General features: G+C 48.2%; 1 protein-coding gene across 1 annotated transcript in view; it reads left to right on the top strand.

The window, feature by feature from the left end:
- The window catches only part of SPG11 (SPG11 vesicle trafficking associated, spatacsin), a 1,688,331-nt gene that overhangs the window by 1,608,980 nt on the left and 56,615 nt on the right, over positions 1-22,736 (top strand). Inside the window, exons 38-40 of the mRNA XM_069624201.1 lie at positions 2,166-2,254; positions 15,743-15,898; positions 18,892-19,043. Coding sequence (XP_069480302.1) covers positions 2,166-2,254; positions 15,743-15,898; positions 18,892-19,043 — 397 coding nt within the window. The remainder of the gene's footprint in view (positions 1-2,165; positions 2,255-15,742; positions 15,899-18,891; positions 19,044-22,736) is intronic.

The raw sequence follows: 22,736 nt of genomic DNA, 5'->3' as shown, positions 1-22,736 counted from the left end.
ATGGGTAAGGGAGTTGTATGGTATCCCCAGGGCCTTCTCACCCCAGTTGATTTTGTTGTGTTTTTGCAACGGAGATGAGGAGGATCTGTGTTTGAATCGCATGTCCGATACCTTGTTGGTAGAATCTAGAAGCTGTGTAGCGCAGCAATAGAAGAGACCTGCAGTGCCGTCAAAACGAGAATGGTTACTAAGGGTGCGAGTTATATAATCCATGGAATGCCTTACTTTCTTAATTGATGAGTCTAGATGCAACATAGAAGAGTGGTGGCTACCTTTCTTTGATAAGTATGGGAGATCTTCCAAACGGATAGAACTGCCTCTGGTTTGACTGTTTGTGTCATGTAATGTAAACATATTTGTTATGTGTGCTATGCTTTGGGGGGGAGGGTTCGGGCTGAGTGGTATGGGTGATAGATAGGGATGGGTAGGTTGGTACGAGACAGTGATTCTTGGAGGCCCCTAGCCCACTTTGTTTATGTATGGTGTTTACGGTCTCATTGTTCTCTATTCAAAAATGTAATACACTTTAGTTACTTTTAAAGAGTCACGGTGGAAAATGATCTTTTGCCACCAGCCCATCTTGGACACGTCATGCAAAAACCACAAAGTAGCAAAAACAAAGTGAAAGAGACACTAAGTATCCCAACCGCAACTCACTGTAAGGTGAAGAGTGCAATGTAAAATAAACAGAGACATTGGGCCTCATTACGACCCTGGCACTCCCGTAATGAAGGGTTCCGGTACGGGACCGGCACCCTTCATTACGGGAGCGCCTATTACGAGGTTCCCTTTGCGGGACCCGGAACAGACGTCTGGTAAAACCAGGCGTCCTTTCCGGGTCCCACGAGGGGAAGAGGGAGCTAATAACGGGATGTTAGTAACGTGCCCGCTATTACCTCCCTCCCCATTCATTATGGGGGGGCTCAACTGGGAATGGGGAATGGCTCCTTCAAGGAGGAATTACCGGGTCCTCCAATGTTGGAATGACCCAGTAATTCCCCATTGAAGGAACCCAGTATTGGAGCCCGGTATGGAGCAGCCATGGCGCTAACAGCACCATGGTTACCTCCATACTCGTAATGAGGCCCATTGACTGTTTTCCTGCCTGATAGCCATAGAAACTGATCAGTGCTCCAAAAACAAATGAGCTCAGAAAGACAAGTGAAGTAAAAAGGCTTCAGTTGCCCCCAAAAGTCAAGACAAGTAAAAAGAAAAAAAAACTGCTAAAAGTTGGGACTTCCATGGATGTCTATGGAGTGAAAGAAGCAAAAAGAAAAGCTTTCCTAACACACGCTCATGAATGTGAATCGGGTTCAAATGGGATATTTGCTTTTGATATTGACACGCTCTATTTTTGTTGCCCTATAGTTATGTAATTATGTGCGTTGGATTTATTTTTGGTAAAATATGGGATGCCTGTACCCTCAGATCAGCAGGGTGTTTAATTTTATTGAAATATAACTTTTTACCTTTTTTAGTGAATTCAAATACATTTCATTTCAATCTAAGTGTAATGTTTTCATAAATTATGGAGCTAAAATGTACATTTAAGACCATAGTGTATGATGAATAAAAACTAAAAAGGAAAAAAATGTATGTGAGCAATCTTGAAAAAGGAAAAATCTATATATAATATTTACCTTCAAACCTGTTCTGGTAAAAGAAGGTCCCCTTATACTAGAAGCAGAACTATATAAAGCTTGTCAATTTGTAAAATAGTCCATCTACAAAATGATTTCAGCTACATTTGATACTTGTTTTACAGTACAACTTGATATCTGTTATAGATTCAAGGCAATCCGTCATGGCAAACTCTACACAAGATGAAAGGTGTTAAAAGTAGGAAAACAGATTTCTTGTGATGGCTCCACTAGACTGCCTGACAATGGGGTTGAATCAGAAAGGATTCTGGGGTACTGAAGTTGCAGTGAGTCTGTTTGCAGATACACCTCAAACTATATGCCGAAGGGAACACTTTCAAAATTGTAAGCCTGTTCTGGATAGGCAACTAGATGTGCAAATCGTGTTATGCCATAACCCAACTAAGCTGCAAAAGTAGTCATTACCTTTGCCTCTATTTATACAATCCCTCTGGTCTGTTATTTTGCTGGATCTTCTTCCCTGTATACACTGCTAAACTACTTTGTAATTTTGCCTTTCTCCAGAAGATTCCCTCGAAAATATGCCACTGTTGATAGGGTCCTTGATGAAAACGCTGACATTGTTGATCGACGCTGCTGAGAGCTATGCAAAGGTAGGTTGGCACGCTCTGAAAGCAGAATGTTGCGTTGGTGAGCGATTATCTGCTCAAAAAGATTAGATTAATAATTTGGCTACTCTGAATCAGTTAGTGCCTGCCTCTCGATTCCTATTGAACTTACAAGGTGCTTGCCCTTATGTTCTTACTCATACTCATTCAATTGATGCATTTCCTCCTCCTCCCATTCTTTCATACACTACTCAGGGGTGGTCTTGTAACCAAAAGAGGCCCTGGAAATAATTAAGTGGTCCCATATAACACATTTTCAGCAAGGCAACCCCTTTTCCAATCAGAAAAGCATTGGCAATGGCAACAGTTTGGGCTTTTGTGTAGGCATGGGAAAATCACTTGCCAGGCACAGCCGTGGTGGTATTAACTGGCCATTGATGGTAGCAAGTGCGAAATGGTGTGAGTACCTGGGCATCTAATAGCAGTGCCTGTCACATGGCTAATATGTATACACAAGCCAAAACTGTTGGCTTTGCCAGTGCTTGTTTTTACATGACTTCAGTGAAGAACACTGAGTGCTTGAACTGATTAAGACATTTTTATCACACCGGTTGGGGGTTACAACTCAAATTAAGACCTTAACTCTCAGAAAACTGTTTTGAGAAATCACTCTCAGGCACGTTTAGTGCGTTTGATTAAAACGAGCTAAAAGAGTTCCCATTAGGAGGTGTTTTGGGCGGGGAGGGGCAGGAACTGGGTGGGAATGCCAGAGATTAGCATGACTATGGGTTGTCAATGGGTAGACAAATAACCTAACAACATCTTCAAGCTTTGTGTCCCTCCTCAGAACCCATTTCTCCCTATCTGTACTCTAATGCAATAGTTTCAGGTTATAGGTGTCTCAAGCGACACCTAATAGCCCAAACTAAAAATGTGAGAATAAAATAGGTTACCACACAAAAGAGGCCTGGGGTGAAAAGGCCTACATGGAAATCTCCAGAGTTCCCTGAAGGCCACTCCATTCTGGCTACATTCAGAGCTATTCCCTATTTTACAGAAAGGTGCAGGTTAGGAATACAGGATTCCCGGCAATTATTTCACTGTGAATTAGAGGTTTCCTGTCACAGTTCAGGTGAAGGGGAAAGGGTGATACAAATAAAGCCTTTACAGGCTCCTTCCTGATTGATCTGCCTCAATTAGAAATGCATAGGCTATGCATGAGCTTGCCTATTGTTTTTTTTAAATCAATTTCCATCTCTGAAACAGAACTGTAAATGTTAACATTGTATGGACAGCGAGGAGTCCTTTCAAGCCCTTCACTGTCATTATGCGTCCAGTCCCCAATTTGCTGGATAATTTGCTTAACTCTCCACCCACATGGGCGTGTGGCCCACGCATATGCACGGGCACCAGCACCTATGCACCCAGCGCTTACATATGCATGGAGAGGTTGGTCCGGAGCCAGTACCTTTCATTGCACACGTCAGTTCTGTGACTCATGAAACTTGTGTGCAGAGGACTCTGGTGACAGAATGCTAGGTGACTTGGCACTCTAGCTATTCCAAATGTCTAAGGGAGTTTAGTAAGAACACCAAATGTAGATGGGAATAACTTTGAAAAAAAAACTAAATGAACAAGGCAGCAAGCTGGGGTTTGACAAATCTGGATTGAAAGGTCATCTTTTTAAGCTCTATTTTACTAATATTTTGCAGTGAGTCAGTACCTTGCTTCTTCTCCACCTCTGTCAGTAGGTTCTGCTCCTCTGGTCCCTGTCTGCGACCTCTCTCCCCCATTGTCTGATTCCAACATGTGCTACTGTAAAAGCTCTGTGGTTTGTGCCAGATACAACGGGCTAACAAAAATTGCAAAAAAATAAAGGCAAGCACGAAAGCAGTCATTGGATGGCCAGACCCTGGAGAGGACGCTATAAGGCGACAGCCAGCATAGCAGGCTGCCCCTCTGGCACTGCCATCGCCAGGGTTACTCAACACCTCCCCTCTCCTGAGGGACCAGCTTGGGGCCCAGGGGGATGCTTACAGGTCTGGACCTGTGGAGACTCGTTCCCTACCTTCACGATGAAGCCTCATGGTGAGCACGTGAAGATATTGCTCACCACAGTGGAGGACTACAGGAGCGTGACGGACCCCTTCACCAAGCAGGGCCTGTAGTATTACACCTTCCCACTGGGGCGAGTGAGGTCCCAGAGGTTTGGGATCAGTGGCTTCCTGGCAAACACCAGCATTGGAGACATCTCGGAGGAGCTTGCGGAGCACTGCCTCCCAGTGAAGTGTTGTACAGCTGACCTCACTGGCGGACAAGAGCAGGAAATTCCCTCTGTTTTTTGTCACCCTGGCACCAACCAGCGATGGAAGATCTGCTGACCTTACAAAGATCACACGGCTGTGCAGCTGCACATTCACCACAGATGCATCGAAGGGCAGACGAGGACCATTCATGTGCTTCAACTGCCAGCGCATTGGCCACACATCCGCCTTCTGCCACCAGGAGCCACGCTGCGTGCGATGTGGGGAAAAAGAGAGGATAGCAAGCTCCATCAAATTGAACACCATAATTGTGTAGAACGCAGCTTTTGTTACAGAGCTAAACATCGACCCCACCATGACGACTGTGACAATGCTCGTCCTAAACCCAGCTAAACCATCGTCATGTGGAATGCCAACGGTATCCAGAAAAAGACAGACAAACTACTTCACCTGATGGAAACGAGAAACATAAGTGCTGCCTTGCTGTCAGAGACCCACCTGCAAGGAACTCAGAAGCTGAGCCTGGCAAACCACAGAGTGTACCAGACCGACTGACCAGCAGGAGTTAAAGGAGGGGGGACAGCAGTGATAGTGAAGACGGCGATCGACCACCATGAGATTGCACTCCCACCCATCAGAAGCATCAAAGCCACTGGAAGTGCATGTCAAGACTGCGACAGAACCACTCTGTCTGATTGCAACTTCCTCCCCTCCAAATGCAAAGCTGGACCTTGGAGACCTGGATGCTCTGCTGGATTCCACTGTTCCGACAATTATCAGAGGAGACCTCAATGCCAAACATCGATGCTGGAACTCCAGGACTGCCAACCAGAGGGGACGGACACTGCTGGCATACTCCAGGAAGAACAACTGTGTGGTAGTAGGTCTGACTAAGCACACGCACTATCCAGGTGCAGCAAGTCGCAACCCAATTGTTCTGAACATCGTGCTACTGAGGAACCTGCAAAACTCTGTGGACCTGGAAATGCTGGCAGAGCTGGCCTTAGACCACAACCCAGTAGCAATCACTGTGGGAGATGAGATGGAACCCTACCAGCAGGACGAGTGGTACAACTTCAGAAGAGCTGACTGGGGCCGCTACAAGGAAGAGCTGAACAGCAAGGTCTCACCTAACACCCTGAGCACCAAGGAAGGCATCGACAAGGCTGTGGAAGACTTCACGATAGCAGTCCAGCAGGCAGTCGAGAGCAGCGTTCCGAAGTAGAAGACAAACCGATGTTCCATCTACGACCTACCAGGAGGCATCCAGCAGTCACTCGCTGACAAGAACCGGGCCCGACGCCAGTTGCAGAAGTTCTGCACACCTGATCTCCCGCAAAAGTAAAAAACGCTCACAAGGCTCCTGCAGGAGAAAATCAGATAGCACCGTGGAGAGAAGTGGGCGGCTGCAACAGCCACGCTGAAGGTGGCGGACAACTCAGTGTGGGGAATGGCTTGTCGCCTGACTGGGAAGAATGAGCCAAGCCAACCAATCCAGGGACGTATCCACCTCGCATGCAGAAACTAGGACAATGCAGAGGTCCTCGCAGAGATAATGAAGGCTTCGTTCACCCTGAACAAGGCAAGCTGGCTCTCGGACAGAGTGTAGGAAGAAGTTGAGAAGCCTCTCGCAGAAGACCGAACCGGGATGGGTGCTGAAGATATCAAGGAGTGCACAAGCTCTCTCTGAGGTAGCAGGACCTGCAGAGAAGCTGGAAAACAGCATGACACGAGGGAGCGACGGAATAACCAACCTGGCAAACAAGAACTTCGCCACCCGGCTTCAATGGAGCATCTCACAGAGATCTTCAATGCATACATGAGACTTCCGCACTTCCCGAGATCCTGGAAGAAAGCAAGGGTCATCGTATTGCCAAAGGCCGGCAAACCACTGAGGGATCCTGCAAACTACCACCCCATCACCTGCTCTCTTGATTATCGAAGCTCCCGGAGAAGGTTCCCCTCGCCTGCCTCAGAGATTATCGCATCCGAAAGGAATCTACTAGCAAAGGAACAGTTTGGATTTCGAAAGGAGCATGCAATGACCCATCAGCTGCTGAGAGTGGTGGACATCATCAGCCACGGATTCAACATCAACAAGTCCACGGGAATCATCTTCTTGGATGTCGCCAAAGCATTTGACCAAGTCTGGCACAAGGGACTTCTGCACAAGATGATCGGCCTGGGATTTCTGAACTACCCAGTGAAGACGATTGCAAACTACCTGGGAGACCACACCTTCCATGTCGCCATGCGGTCTGAGAGGTCCTCATCACATCCCATCCGAACAGGTGAGCCACAGGGATCGAACCTGGGACCCTTCCTGTTCAACATCTTCACCAACGACATCCGACAGATCTCCACAAGACCGGCTGCGGACGATGTTGCAGTCATCTCCCAGTCATTCAGCGAAAAGGAAGTGGCAGAGAACCTGCAAGCTTCATTGGATACCATCTTGACGTGGTACAGTGATTGACAGATAGAACTCAACACCAGCAAGACAACTGCCATGCTGTTCACCGGAAAGAAGATCAAGGAGCACCCGCACATCATCATCAATGGGGAGACCATCGGCCGCTACCTCGGTATGACCCTGGACAGGAAACTCAACTGGAGAAGCTATATCGAGAATACTCAGCAGAAGGCAACAGTAAAGATGGCAGCGCTGTACCCACTCCTGAAGACCAACAGCGCTGTACCCACTCCTGAAGACCAAATCCATGCCCCTCCGGACAAAGATCAATTCTACAAGGTGATCATCAGACCTACCCTGACGTATGCCTCGCCAGCATGGATGACCTTCTATGATTGACGCCATAAAAGTCTTCAGAACAAGGCCCTGCGGATAGAGTCTGGAGCTCCACTCTTCACAAGTGTCATGAACCACCGAATTCGGCCCTTCTGGACTTCGTGGTCCATGATGCACCGCGGCATGAGCTCAGTGACTCCTCCAAGATGGCCGACAGCCCAGAAACGCTGCGCTCTAGCCTTTGCGCGCAACACTCTGCTTCCTAGAAAACAGGCACGCCCCCACAGCTCTGCGCCTCTCAACGCAACTGCTTGGAGTTGCTAGACGTATGTTTCGAGTCCGTTAACCCTGCTATCTCCAGTTCTTATCCTTTTTTCTCCCTTCCTGGAACCCCCTTCCAGATTCTTACCTTACCCGCTAGTTGTATCCAACATCCCGGACCCCGTCTTGCGCTCGTGCCGAGGGGTCTCGAACATCCTCTTAGTTTAGGACACCTGCCTCTCCTCCTTCCTGGATTCGTGGCTAACATTCCTGGATACTGAACGCTATCTGGCTTAGGCAGCCGGCTACCCACGCTGGAACCCGAAGGCTCGCGCTCCAACCTGTACAAGTCTCGGACAGTGAGGAAGAAGGAAGTCGCATCCAAGAAGACCACAAGCAAGGAAAAACAGGTGAGAAAGAGAGAAGCTTGTGACAACAAGGATAGCTGACCTTCACAGAGAACTGGACATTGAGCTGTTGGACAAACATCTAGCGAAGCTGAGTAAGAACTTCTGCCAAGGACTGGATCAGAACCCTCTGATCAGAAGACTCCCTGCCACCACTGCAAACCCTTACGACCGCTACCCGCTGCCCATCACGGTGAAGACCCTGTGAAATCAGCCCTACTGTGACAAGTCCACACAGACCAATAAGAATCCTAACTCACGACTACATACAACTTGAGAAAATGAAGTAATGAGGCTTAAGCCTGGTATCCAATAATTACTGCTGATGGATAAAATTAGCAAGAAGAAGAAAGACTCAGACTCGTCCTCTTCGCAGCCCCGGGCAAACAAGTGGCAGGGAAGCTTATCCTTTCCCGCCTTGTAGCCCTGAAGGAACAAGTGGGAGCTTTTAGATGGATCGGCCGTGTCGATGTCAAAGTCGTTTATTTGTGGCAGGGAGGAGAAAAGTAGAGGATGGCAAGTTTGACGTGGAGTTAAAAAGGCACTGGCTGCTTTAGGCTCCTGGCCATTGCGGGTGGTTTGGTTTTTCCACACTATTGCTTGTATAGTAGGACGGCCCGTTTATTGAAATAAAAAGGAAGGGGGTTTGTCTTATTACCTACATGCGGGGCGCTTCTTTTGTTTATGCACGTGGCAATGCCGACATGACACAAGTTGCAGGCTGCTGTTTCGTTGGAATCTTTTTGAGGCGGCGTTGTTTTAATCGCTGCATCAAGATTTTGACTGGGGCATGGAGGTGCAGTGGGTGGAACGAGTATCGGGCAGGGTGACTCCGTTTCAGTAAGGGGTGTAGTGAGGTAATGTAGTGTATCCTCATGGTATATTGGCCTCTGGGTGCTGGATCCCTCCATCAGATTGAGTGGGGATGACCAGGGTCCTGGTTTCTTCATGTCCCCCTTCGGAGATACCTTAACATGTTCGCAGGGGCTATTTTACACTTTATAGAAAGTCATTCCGGGAGGGAAAGGGCACTTAATACCAGGTAGAATGGCTGCTGGCACCCACTTTGCAGCTTGGAAGCACTGTTTCGTGCACATAATAGAACTTCAGCATAATGAGTTGATACAGGTTAGGCAGGCGCCTAATTACCTCCACAGACCACGGCTGCTTGTGCCATGAGCGGTGCTCGCCCATGTCCACTCAGGCCCACATCGCTGGTCACAGAAAGTGTCTTGCTGCTGTATGCACGCGGTGGTGTTTTTCTTATAGTGTTTTATTTTCAGAATGAACCTTTTTTCCAGAGATTGGCACCCCGCGCACCTCCCTCGAGAGGAGTATATTATTTTGAGACAGGGAGGGCTGGCCCTGGGGGCTGTCTGAGCCTGACGGAGTCCTTGTGCTTAGAGATTGTCTTGGTGTTGTGCCTGTGCAGCACAAATGCAAATCACAGATTCCTTATCTAGGCACACACACACACCCTCCTCCCAACACACAATCGACCCCCCCATCCTCCTCAAACATCTTATACACTTACGGTATAATCAAAACAATATATGTAACTTATGTAAAAACAGACGCTCGGTTTGGGCTGCTCTGAGAAGAGTTACTTGCCCGACTACCTGTGTACTCCAGAGCCCTATATCAGAGGAGGTGTGGACGTCTTATATTAGCAATACGTTTAAGATCCCGAGAGACTTCACATATGTCTCACTTAATCAGAACCCGAGGGCCTCACTGCTCTGAGTCAGCACCGGCACAAACAACAAAGGGGGGAGGGGGGGGGCGCTAAGGGCTTTTTCCAGTCCCCTTCCTCTGCAGCAGCTTCAGAGGGAAAGAAAGCATGACGTGTCCCTTCAGGTCCACATGTCTCTGGTGGGGGGCAACCTGGCCTTTCACATGCAATTTTGGCGCCAGAACTTTTTGGACCCATGGATCCTCTCTGTAGTATCCTCGGCGTACCGCCTACCGGTCTCTCCCTCTCCTCCCCTCCCATAAATTGGGACGGCAACTCTGTTGACCGAAATTCAGTCGCTCGTCGAGAGCCAGGCAGTGGAAGAAGTCCCAGCCTCCCAGAGAGGATTGGGCTTCTATTCCAGGATGTTCGACATACAAAAAAGAACCAGGCTGACCTGAGAGTTGTGCTGTACCTATCCACCCTTAACCTCTCCCTCCCTCTTCAAAAATTCAAGATGGTTACGCCAGTACTCATTGCGGAGACACTAGAGAGGGGAGACTGGATGTGCTACGTGGATCTGAAGGGCACTTATCTACACGTCCCGATTTGGCAACCACATCACTCCTTCCTGCGCTTCAGGATCATGGGCTGCCATTTCCAATACAAGGTGCTACCCTTTGGCCTCAACTCAGCCCCCTGGGTATTTACCAGGCTCATGAATGCAGTGGCAGCCCTCCACAGGGCCCAGGGCCACCATGTCTACCCGTACCTGGACGACTGGCTCGTCAGCGCGAGATCTCCGGAGGCGGTTATCCACACTTCCTCCGTGCTTATGAACACACTCCACGACCTGGGGTTTACGATCAACCTCAAGAAGTCTCAGCTGCAGCCTACGCAGAGCCTGACCTTCCTGGGCCTCATCTGGGACACGAGCTCCGAGAGAGTCTTTCCCTCGGAGGACTAGGTCACGGCCATCAAGCGAGCCACTGCTCACTACCAGAGCAGAGACTGAGCCTGGTGGTACCAACACTTGATAGATATCATGGCAGTGGTCCTACTGACCGTGTCCCACACGAGACTCAGGATGAGGAGATTACAGCCGCACTTCGCAGCCTCATGGAATCAGGAGAAGGGCTCCCAAGCGGAGCCGGTCAGCATCCCTCCTCTCGGGCCTCACATGGTGGTCCAGAGACTGCAAACTGTGGACGGGCAAGCCCTTCTGGCAGCTGGCCCGCAGGTCACCATCACTACGGACTCCTCCCTGGAAGGCTGGGGAGCCACTCTGGACCGCTATAGCATCCATGGATCCTGGATCCGGCAGGAGCAGGAGTCTCATATCAACTGGCTGGAGCTGACGGCCATCTGGCTAAGTCTTAAAGCTTTCCTTCCGCTCATTGGGGGCAAGACCGTCCTTATCCAGACCGACAACTCCACCAGCATGTACTATGTCAACAAGCAGGGGGGTACATGTTGGAATAGGCCCTGGAGAACAACATCTACCTCACTGCCGTCCACCATCCGGGGGAGTCCAACCTGGAAGCGGACAGGCACAGCAGACTGGGAGCGGACAATTACGAATGGCAATTGAACGACCAGGTGCTGCTGGAGATCTTCAGCAGATGGGGGCATCCTCAGGTGGATCTGTTTGCAAGTGCCAACAGTTCGCGCCCTGGCAGCGGCAGGGCCCCGGCTCCCTGGGTGACACATTCCAGATACAGTGGGACGGCATGACAGCGTATGCCTTCCCTCCCACACCCCAGATCCACAGGGTGATCCGCAAGATAAAGGAATCTTGTCACCTCAGTATCATTCTGATAGCTCCATGGTGGCTGGCGAGATTGTGGTTCTCCGAACTTCTCAGCCTCATGGACAGACCACCCATTCACATTCTGATGGGGCCAGCCCATCTCCTGGCACAGCAGGGGAGCGGGGTCATCCATCCCACCTCACAGAAGTTAGCCCTCAGAGCGTGGTTCCTGAGCAGGTCCCACCCAGGCACCTGAGCCTATCGCAGGCTAACCTGGAAATCATTCAGGGCGCCAGGAGCAAGGCTAACAGGAGACAATACAAGAGTAAATGGACTAGGTTCTGTCATTGGGCAGACTATAAGGAGATCGACCCCCTTACATGCATGCTAGATGATGTGCTCTCCTTCTCAGCACACCTTGCGCACTCTGGCGTACAGGTGGACACAAGCCGCACCTATTTGGCAGCCATAATGGCCTACAGAAATTCAGAGGAGGAGGTTTTCTCCTCTTCCAGCCCAATAGTCGGGAGACATTTGGCGGGCCTCTCCAGGCTCTACCCGCCCATCAAGAATCCATGCCCTGTGTTGGACCTCAATGTGGTGTTGGGCGCCTTGGCGCACAAACCCTTCGAGCCAATGGCATCCACGGACATCAGGCTGGTCACTATTTAAACAGCTTTGTTAGTGGGCCTCACCTCTGCTCGCAGAGTCAGTGAGATCCAGGCTCTGGTAGCCTCAGAACCCTATACTACTTTTCACAGGAATAAGGTGGTCCTGCGGACTCACCCCACGTTCCTACCTAAGGTTTCCTCTGCTTTCCATCTAAAGGAGGAAATAGTCTTACCTATGTTTTTGCTGACCCCAAGGACTAGGCTCAGAGAGTCTTGCATCGTCTGCATGCCAGACGCGCTCTGAAATTCTATCTGGACAGGACCAAGGGCTTCCGCAAGTTGGATGCACTGTTTATCACCTTCGGGGGATCCAGGCCCGGGTATCAGGCATCCAAGGCCTCTATTGCATAGTGGATGGTTTCGGCCATCAAGGAGGCTTACGAGGGGCAGCACAAGCCGCTGCCGACTAACATGCACGCCCACGCTGTCAGAGCCAAGGCCACGACCATTGCATGCCAAACGGCAGGTTCTGTGGCAAGTCATCAGCAGGGCAGCCACCTGGGCCACCCCTTCGATTTTCTGTAAGCATTAGTGTTTGGATGCTGGCTCCAAGTCAGACACGGCCTTCGAACAGGCGGTTCTAAGGAACCTGTTTGCTTAGGGAGGGTCTCCCCTCCACCCTGGGGCTACATTCAGTTGTAATCGCCCATGCAGTATGGAGAAAAGGGGACAAGTCGCAAGAGTAATTAATAGTTACTCACCATAGTGACGTACTCTTAGTCCATAGTCCCCTTTCCTCCATACGTCCCACCATCCTCCGCCCCTAATAATACTAGTGTCATTAGGCAATGTTAAATATTGTTGACGCGTCAATGGGGACTGAGGAGTGGAGCCGGTGGGCGGAGTCAGGGGAGTGCATGCTCGCAGGGCCGCGCCTCTAAATTTAAAGGGAAGAAGGTTTTTCTGGTGAAAAAAGTTCTGTCTCCCATCCCTATCGAGGGACTCCTAATGCAGTATGGAGGAAAGGGGACTATGGACTGAGAGTACGTTAGTAACTACGATGAGTAACTATTTTCTAGTCGCTGCAAGACAAGGGAGGGAAGACAGAGAGAGGACAGAACAACGATCTTACTCTGCCTTGTGTCATGCAGATCATGCAAGTGCGAACGCAGAGTGCCGAGGGGGAGTGCCAGGGAGAGGAGAAAGGGGAAGGGCTATCAGGGCAGCATTGCTCTAAGTAAGTGCAAAGAGACAGGGGACTGTAGGGTTACAGTTACAGCCCCTAAGTGCGTGGTAGGCCCGGAGGCAGTGCAGCGGTGACTGGTAGTGGACAAGCCTGGTACTCAGTGAGGCTGTGGGGGTAGCCAGACCATCAGTCAGTGATGATGTTAGGCTATGCAGCCCGGATGCTATCAACTGGGTGCAGTCTTTTCTGTTACTCTGCACGTCAAAAGTCTGCTGAGGAGATGCCGCATCGCCATCATCACCGATTGTCTGCCTGTATGTCACCTCCACTCTTTAATCTTTACATCAGGCCCTTGTGTGATCTCTTAGGAGTTGGAGGCTTTATTCACCACCGATGCTGATGATGCTCAGCTGGTCCTTGAACTCTTGGGAGACTAAGAGCTTGACACAAGGAATTCAGAGCATTTCTACACTCAGATCGAATCCTGGATGATACATAATTTGATGTGTTTGAATGGGAATAAAACAGAGTTACTGATTTTTGGCTCATCTCAGGCCAGGTCTAAACTTGAACATAGATACTAGTCTTTCTCGAGCCATGACTGCAGTATTGCATTTTCCAAGAAGGTTACAACTTTAGGGCTCCACCTCGAGCCCTCACTTAACCCTGAAGTGCATATCAATCAGACTGTAAAAAACTGATCGTACTACCTCTGTCTGCTGAAGAACACCTGTCCCTTCCTCTCTGAGGCCAACTGTGTTTCTATTGCAAGGGCAATAATACTCTCTAGACTCAACTTTGGTAACGCTCCATTGATATGCGTGAATAAAAGGAGCCTGCCAAGTTTACAAGTAACACAAAATTATGCTGTGCGCATTGTTGAAGGAAAGACCAGACGAGAACATATTACCAGAAGTCGACATGATCTACACTGGCTTCCGGTCCAAGCATGTGTCCAATTCAAGGCAGCGGTGCTTGTTCAAAGATGCCTTTACGGTATTATACCAGTTTACCTTAAAAACATGGTGTCTTCGTATGAACCAACAAGAATGCTCATCGACACTAATGTTGGTGAACAATCCAAGCTTTAAGCAGACTTATGGTCTTGGGAGGCCATTCCCGGTCACCTCAGCTAGGCTTTGGAATTCACTTCCCCCCGACCTAAGACATCTAATAGAGGACTGCAAAAGATTCTGCCGACAGTTAAAACCTTGCTCTTTCAATAACACTCCTCTGTTTAGACTAAGCTTCAGCTGAATTCCTGTCCCATCTCTGTGGTGTACTTTTGTGTTTGTGTTCATGGCACCCCGATGCATGCAGGCTTTCGGCACCATATAAATAAATAAAGCCGGGTCCCTTTCCTCCTATATCTTCGGATAATCGCTACAGTTTTCAGAATTCAAATTTCAGAATTCTTTAACCAGAGACAAACACCTATCCCAGCCCATTTCAAACAATGCTATTCAAGACATGACAGTAAACTGATGCACTTACCCGTGTTCACCAACTAGTGATGTTCAGTCAGCTCTTCTTCCGCATCAGCTCTGCCCACTTTCCCCGAGTATCCGGGTGCTCCTGCCAGCTCTCCCCTCTGACAAAATCATCTTTCCAGGGCCCACGGGGATCACTGGGAGGTGCGCCCGGTGACCCCTGGACCTGGCCGCAGGGCAGCGGGAATCTGACGTTGCATGCATCAATCTTGTCATGTAAAAATGACCACTGACTATTACCGTGGATTGATGAACAATTTATTAGTAAAAATCAAACAGGACAAAACGACCAACAACAGTACGAGACTTCGGCACCCCCTCCCTCCATGCACCGTTTTCTTTTACCCAAAGAAACACATGCATTTCAATGGAAGGGGAGGTCCAGACAGGGCAAGAAATTGTACTGAAACAATGTTACAAGCATGGAAATAAAGCCCCACTATACACGTCTTTGATATCAGCTGCGTTCTTGCACATTGAAACAGTGTTATCAGAAAGGACAGCATAAAGTGGTACATTTAGTGGAGCTGAATATACGCCTCAAGAGGTTCCCAGATGGGCTGAGGCAGGCGAGCACCCTTACAGTATGATGACTTCCATCTGCTAATGCCGCTTTTACTAAGAAAGCAGGGGCCTTAAACACGCTTACACATGCCATAAGGGAAACAGGTCAGAAGCAAGAGATGTGGAGGCAAGCATGGCTACACACCAAGCAAAGAAATTTCATTGCAATTACATGCGCAGTAAAGCCTAAATCCTCACCTCACATTCGCAAGAAACAGTTGTTTAAACGTGGCAGTATGCAGTACCTACTCAATATTATACTGCACCAATGTGCTAGAGGAGTTCATCAAATGTTCATTTTCAGACTTCCCCATATGCTTCCGTCACCAGAATCTCTTACCTTGCTGCTCACTGGATCACTGCCTTCAATCGCTAGGATCTCCAGTTATCTGAAGCATTTGCACATTTTCTTCCACCCCCTTCACTGCCTTGGTAACTGGTAAACACCCTATGTCTGTAATGATCACCTGTAACCTCACTGGAGTTCATCCCCCTTCCCAGCCTTGTGGTCATTGGAATGACCTATCCTATGTTCTTAATACCCTTGACCAAAATGAGCATTTTACCTCTGTCTGGCAGGAATCCTGTGTCCGGCAGTCCTTGCGGTGTTCCCGGCTTGCAAAACTCATCACCCTGCAGCTACATTTTCTGAACAACAACCAGAAAACGAAACTCATCAATTTAGAACCTGAAGTTCTCATGAATGCAATTAGAGCACTGCCCCGATTCTACCAGGTAAGGAGTTTAGACGCTGCTATCTTGGGCATGCAGTTTGCAGTGAGTGTGACCTATGATCTACTGTGCATGTGGAGCACAGGTAAGGAGAATGTTTTCTGGCTTCTTTTGTATTTTCAGTGCAGAGGCAGAGTGAATGTCAAGCATTCTGTAATACACCTTAAAGTGTGATGATGCTAAGCTCTCTGTAACATTGTAACATGGATGCTCCTTTTTGCTTGTCAATAGAAGCTGTCCTAACATTTGGTGGGAACAAGTCAGACAAACACTTTATATCTTGGCCAAAACCTGTTTCTTTCATTCTTCGTTTTCACACCCTGCTATGTTGCTTATTGAATTAGTGCAGTACATCACATTCTCTTTAACCTATATAGCTCCCCTGGACATACACTTAACCTCATATATACCATATTGCCCATTTGTAGACACTAACAGGGGAAGAGGGCACATGGGGTATTTGCTTTGGGTAGCCTGCCCGCTCCTACAGGGTCATTCGAGTTAAATAACTCGCTACTGGCTTGGCAGACCACACAATGAGGGTCTGTGTAAAAACAAATATGTTTTCTATCTGTACAGAATAGAGGATAAGTAGTAACCCATGCTTTAATTATTAGAGAACCATTACATTAAGCAACCATGACATAAAATGTATTTATCGTTCACAAGTTCAGTTAAGCAGTTCCCATCCAAGTCATTTAGTTCCAATTCAAACCTCAGAGATCCGCTTTAACCCAGTGGTCAGTTTCCCTCTGCTACTCCTTGCTGTCGGTGCACTAGTATCTTTCCCTCCTTTTTTTTTATTTTTTAAAACAATTTTTATCAACTTTTACAACAATCAACAAAAAACAAACCCAACAGTGCATGTCATGTAACTTCAAGCATCATATACAGTATACATCATATACAGTATCGTGCCATGTCCACTGCCTCCCCATAACTCCCTCCCCTTAACTCAAGCCTACTCCACTTAACCCTCCGCTGTTGTTTCCTCTTGGGGTACCTCCCCCTCTGTATTCCCGGAGGAATCATGTTCACTTAGGCAGGCCTGGGTGGGCCCATACAGTGTGGCCACTAAGTGTCTCCAGGCCATCCGCTTCTTCACCCCCCCCCCCTATTGGCCGCTTCATTCCATAGCTCCGTTTCCACTTCTGCCCATTTCTGGAGATCATGCCACCAAACCTCTACCTTTGGCCTATTGTTTGCTTTCCAACCCATGGCAATTCTGCAGTTGGCAAGTATATAGGTCAAGTCCTTGAGTTTACTCACATGTTTCAGTTTGCGCGGTATAGAAAAACCCCTACCATGCATGCCCACATAGATTCCACATGTAGCGTGATCCCCTTCTCGATTAAGCGGTGGGCTACTTCTCCCCAGAACATTCCAATTTCCAGGCATGCCCAGAACATATGCATTATCCCTGCGTTCACTTCCCCACATTTGGGGCATGTTTGTATTTCGCCGCTCTTGAATCTAGCAATCCTCTGGGGGGTCATGTACGCTCTGTGGGTAACATATAGCTGGATCTGTTGCAGCCACGCATTCCTAGACACTTTTTTGTGGTATCTCTGGACCCTCTCCCACAACTCATCATTCATGTGTTCCCCGGCTTCCTCTTCTCAGTCCAGTCTCTGCTGGGTCACTTCCTTTCCCAGCCTGCACATCAGCAGTTCATAGATTCGAGGTCTCTCGTGCCCCCCCCCCCTTCTGCGATATCATAAATTGGTTCTATGGCCGTGTCGGGTTGGTCTTCCAGCACTATTTCGGACCATGGGCCTCATTACACGGTAGGCGGTAGCCATGGCGCTATTAGCGCCAAGGCTACCCCCTTACCGCATTCCGGGTCCGTGTTCCCGTTATAGGTATAGCCCATATGGCTCAATGGGAATGGGGAAGGAGCTAATAACGGTACCGCAATTTGCGGTACCGTTATTAGCTCTGAAGTCCCTTAGTGGGTCCCTTCCCTAACACCTGGTAAAACCAGGCGTTAGGGGAGGGACCTGCTAAGGGACCTCATATTAGGGCGTTAAGGCATTACCGGCAACGGTGCCCTTACCGGTGCTGGTAATTCCTTACTGCCTACGGTGTAATGAGGCCCCATGTCTCTTTAACCCGCCGTACCAGTCTGGTGTAGGTTATATTCTGCCCTAAGTGTAGACCTGTTTCTTCTACCAGTACGTTAAATTCCATCACCTCCCCATCTTGCCATAAATCTCCCAGCGTTGCAATGGCCACCGTTTCCCAATGCGTACAAATCATCTTCCTCAGTTGCTCGTCCCCTCCGGTCAATGCCACTAGCGGCACTTGCAGAGAACACGGGGTCGGGTTCTCCATGGCCTGGCAAGCCTTACGCCACATCTTCCATCCCAGTACTAACATCCTCGTGCACCCTTTTAGCTCTGATTTTGGCAGCCATATCCATTCTTTCAAAAAGAACGGAACACATTCAGACCTCAACAATCTGGACTCCGATGTTGAGTCTTCTGTTAACCACTTAGCCACATATTGTAATTGGCTGGCCAGATAATAGACCTCAAAGTTGGGCAATTTTATGCCCCTTTTATCATACATGTTCTGCAGTTTCCACAGGGCTATTCTCTTCCTGGTATTGTGCCATATGAACCCTCTACATATGCTCTGAAGTTTAACAAAGAATCGCATGGGTATCATGTATGGTATATTCCCAAAAAAATAGAACAACCTCGGCAATACTACCATCTTCAACAGTGCCACCCTCCCTACCATGGCCAAAGGCAGCTTAACCCAGAATCTCATGTTATTCTCAATTTTTGCCACTGCCTTCTCTGTGTTGTAGTATCTTTCCCTCCTTGTATACACCGGGGGTTGTAGTGGTTCCTAACTCTCCCCAGCACACCAATTACAGTTGTGGCTAGTGTTGGTCCATGCCACATTTGCATGAATTGCTTTATTGTTTCATTGCACATTTGTACATATAACTCGCGTGTTCCTTAACCCAGTTTTCATTTTGCCCATAGGCCTCCATTGTTGCTGAGGCATATGCCATTATCCCTGACTGGGCAGAGGTCCTGTACAAGCGAGTTGTTGTTGATGGGGAATTCACATACCTTGAAGAGTTCAAACAACACCATATGCTAAAAGGATGTGTATTTGAAGACGTTTCTAAAAAGTAAGTATATGGTATGCTGTGAAATAGGCTGTCACGTTTGCTAATACCATGAAATATGTTTGCTAATACTTTCTTCTGTGGTTCACACTCTAGGAAGCACTTCACATTAATAGATGATATTCGGAAGGCGCATGTTGACAGTGATTGGTCCCAGAGAGTTGACAATGAGTGGGCTTTTATGTGTTGGCATTGAGTAGACCATTCTGTGTTGACATTATGTATATCTCTTGCATGTTAATATTGCATTTGAAGTGGCTTGCACACAATATAGGGTTCTACAAAACTCCAATAAAATAAAAGGGCTCTTACATGCTGACATTGCATAGTTCCTTGCGTGTTGTCGTTGCCTAGTCCTTGCAAGCAGCCATTGCGTAGTGCCTTGCGGGTTGACATTGCATAGACCTTTGTTTGCTGACATTGTGTAGGCCCTTGCATATTTTTTGAGTTGGTCATTTTATGTTGCCATCTCGTAGCTTCCTGCATGTTTACTTTGAGTAGGCGTTTTGATCTTCATGCAGATTAACATTGATGTGGTTGTTAAATGTTGATCTTGCATAGTGTGATGAAGTCACCTTAAAGAGGCTAAGGGGCAGGGAGCTGGAGAACATAAGGTTTTGGGAGACCCAACCATTCTGCACATACTGGCCCCTGGGGAAGTCCATGGAGGATGTAAAGTAAATGCAAGATAGTTGATGGCGAACACTGCATTTCAGTGCATGCAAGCTGAAGAAAGCTTGGTCAGATCCGCAGTGTGAAGAGTCATACCATAGAGGTAGTTTGAAGTCAGATCTGTATTTCGAAGGGGCCCTGAACCTGCCGTGGTGTCATTGAGGGGTCGGTTGGCCGCACTGGAAGGCTGGTCTGACTCACAATGTGATGGACCAGGTTTATTTCCTCATGCACTGATTCCCCCTACATGTTGTGATTAAGCATGTCCATGCCTTTACATGTTGAGGTTAATAAGATTCTTTAGTGTTGACATTGCATAGCTTCTTGCCAGTTGTTGCCCCTGCAGGACAAAAAGCAACACCTGTAAAAGTGGTTGTTCAAACTGGTCTCTACCACTCCAGACACTCTGCTTCCAAATAGCCCCCAGCCGCAACAGTTTGACACATCCCATAACCAAGCAAAGTCCTCACGGAGGTATAAAGGGAAGCCTGAAAAAAAACAGAGGGAGGTGTGAACATTAGGAGAGAGTTGGCAAGAGCAAAAAGAGGTGAGAGATGAGAGCATGGGAAAGTGGAGGGAGAGAATGCAGGGAGGAGGAATTGCAAAAGAGTAAGGAAGGGAGAGGGAGAACATAATGATAGAGAAGAGGACGAGTGGGAGGAGGAACATCACAGGAGAGAAGAGGAGGCACATCAAAAGGGAGGAAGAAGAGATAGAGAGAGCAGTCGGAAAGAGGAAGGAGAGTCAAAGAAGAGGAGGGTGAAGAGTAAAATAAAGCAGAACTCTTCCATGTCTACGTGAGAAGGATACTCATGAGGTGGTGGAAGAAGTGGCAGCCCAGGAGCCGGAGAATGGAAGCAGAACACAGCTAGAGGATTGTTAATCTCCACCACAGTGCATTAAGAGAAACCCTAAAGGTCTTCTCAGAGAAAGGGATTATTCTCGCAGGGTGATCATTGCCTGCAGGGTGAGGTCGCTGGAACACACTGCGGGGGCTCTGTGCTGCACTGTGGAACAAGTTTATCAGCTCAGAGAGAGAGAGGATGTGAGTACTTTGTATGCCGACAAACTGCTGACTGTCTACTGTTTGTTTACTTATTGTCTGACTAGATGAGCAGACAGACGGAGGACGGCGTTACCATATCCTTGTAACTTTGTGGCAGTCATATGTTCGAATGTTTGGAAGGGCTTAATTCAACTAATTTCTCTCCACTGACTTTACAACTCTAACAAGCCTTAATCCAATGCTTCTTCAACAACTGGTAACTCTGCCCGTAGCACCTGCAGTCTTTCTTACCATGCCTCTGACTGGAAGATTCTGACCATCAGGAGGAAAATCCCTACTGCCTTCTCCCCACCTCCATCTTTAGGTGCAGCTAAGCCCAAGCTTAACATCCTTTCAAAAACCGTGGGTTATATGTGATTTTACCAACCACAATCACAGAGTGGTACATTTAATTGCTGCCAAAACACCAAGCCACCTGATTTTCTTCTCTTTTAACGCCACCCCAACCCATCCGGACCCATTTTAACCCCTTAGCTCACTTCCCTTTATATATTTATTTAATCTTTTCTGTATTTTTCAGTGTTATTGTCTGCTCTGTTATGTAGCACTCTGTAATGTTTGCAAAAAAAATGACTGGATAACACACAGTGGGGAAGGCTCACAGTCTCATTAGCTAAATTAATCAATTCCTTGGCTCAATGTCCCTGTTAGCCTGCACCCCTGAGGGGGTAAAGACACTGAGCAGACTATCAAAGCCAGAAACAGTGACCTAGACTCCGGCAATAGGGATGAAGACTTACCCAAGGGATTTGCAAAGACTGCAGCTAGCCAAACTCAGTCTGGGAAACAGTACAGCAAAATGCTACTGGCCCCGGCCTTGGAGAGATTGTGCCTACTTGTGGCCAAAGGAAACCTCAATCTCTATGGCAATGGAAACCTAGTGGCTACCATGGACACCACCACAACCACCATGACCATCAAATCCCCTGCTGGTTTGACTACTTCCCAGTTTCTGCGGAACAACACTGACATCATCAGCACTGCTGATACCCCAGAGTCTGCTGTATCCAGTGTGGGGGGAGTGTTGTCAACATTGATGGCACTCTGTAGGGGCAAACGTTCCCTGATTGGAACGCAAGATAGCACACCTCAGGGGGCTAGAGGAAGAGGGGGCACTTAGCTGGTAAGATAGCTCAGCGTGTTGAGCGCTCGCTGCAGCAATCTAAGCGTGATCTGTAGGTCCCAGGTTCGAATCCCGGCAAGGCCAACTCAGCCTTTCATGCTTCCGAGGTCGATAAGTGAGTACGAATTTCGGTTCAGTGATATTGTATTTAAAATGTGCTCTGTAAAGCGCTTTGGATTAAGGCGCTATATAAATAACACATCATCATTATGGGACGACCATCGGGGGTCCTGTGAACGTGCCCATGCTGGTCGAACTCGCCAGGGTCATTGGCGGCTCGCCTGGCATCAATTTTCCCAATCATGTTCTTAACTCCAGAAGGGTGGAAGTGCCATATCGGGGAGGGCCAGTATACCTACATAGGGTTCCCAGACTGTCCCCTAATAATTACGAACCCAGGGAAACCCTGGTGAATAATAGTGAACTCACTGGCTCTGGGTGGTGCGAGGCTGCCTTTTCGTTACACAGGAAAAGATTTTATGGTGTACTAGGCTGCCTGACCAGGGGGAAAGTGCCTACAACTATGTGTACATTGACTTCAGGGAGCCAAGTGTGGGGGGAAATATACTCAGCTTTGTTAGGAGATGTCACCCCCCCCCACCTAACACTGCAATTGAAGTTAGAGCCCATCCTGGGGGGAAAATGGGCAATCAACTGGAAAATTGTACCTGCTGGTCTATGCTCACTGGTGCAAACTCAGCCGCTTTGGGGAAAATGACAATGGGTCATTCTCACTGGGCTAAATCACTAGTAAGCAAGGCGATTGTTGTCCTACCTCGCTTAGGGGAAGGAGTCACCAATGGAAAAATGGACGGATTGTGTCATTTTTTATTAT

Source organism: Ambystoma mexicanum, chromosome 11, assembly GCF_040938575.1.
Source record: "Ambystoma mexicanum isolate Mex_15411 chromosome 11, UKY_AmexF1_1, whole genome shotgun sequence".
Classification (NCBI taxonomy): domain Eukaryota; kingdom Metazoa; phylum Chordata; class Amphibia; order Caudata; family Ambystomatidae; genus Ambystoma; species Ambystoma mexicanum.
The sequence above is the reverse complement of the archived record's forward strand: the minus strand, read 5'-3'. Positions and strand labels throughout refer to the sequence as shown.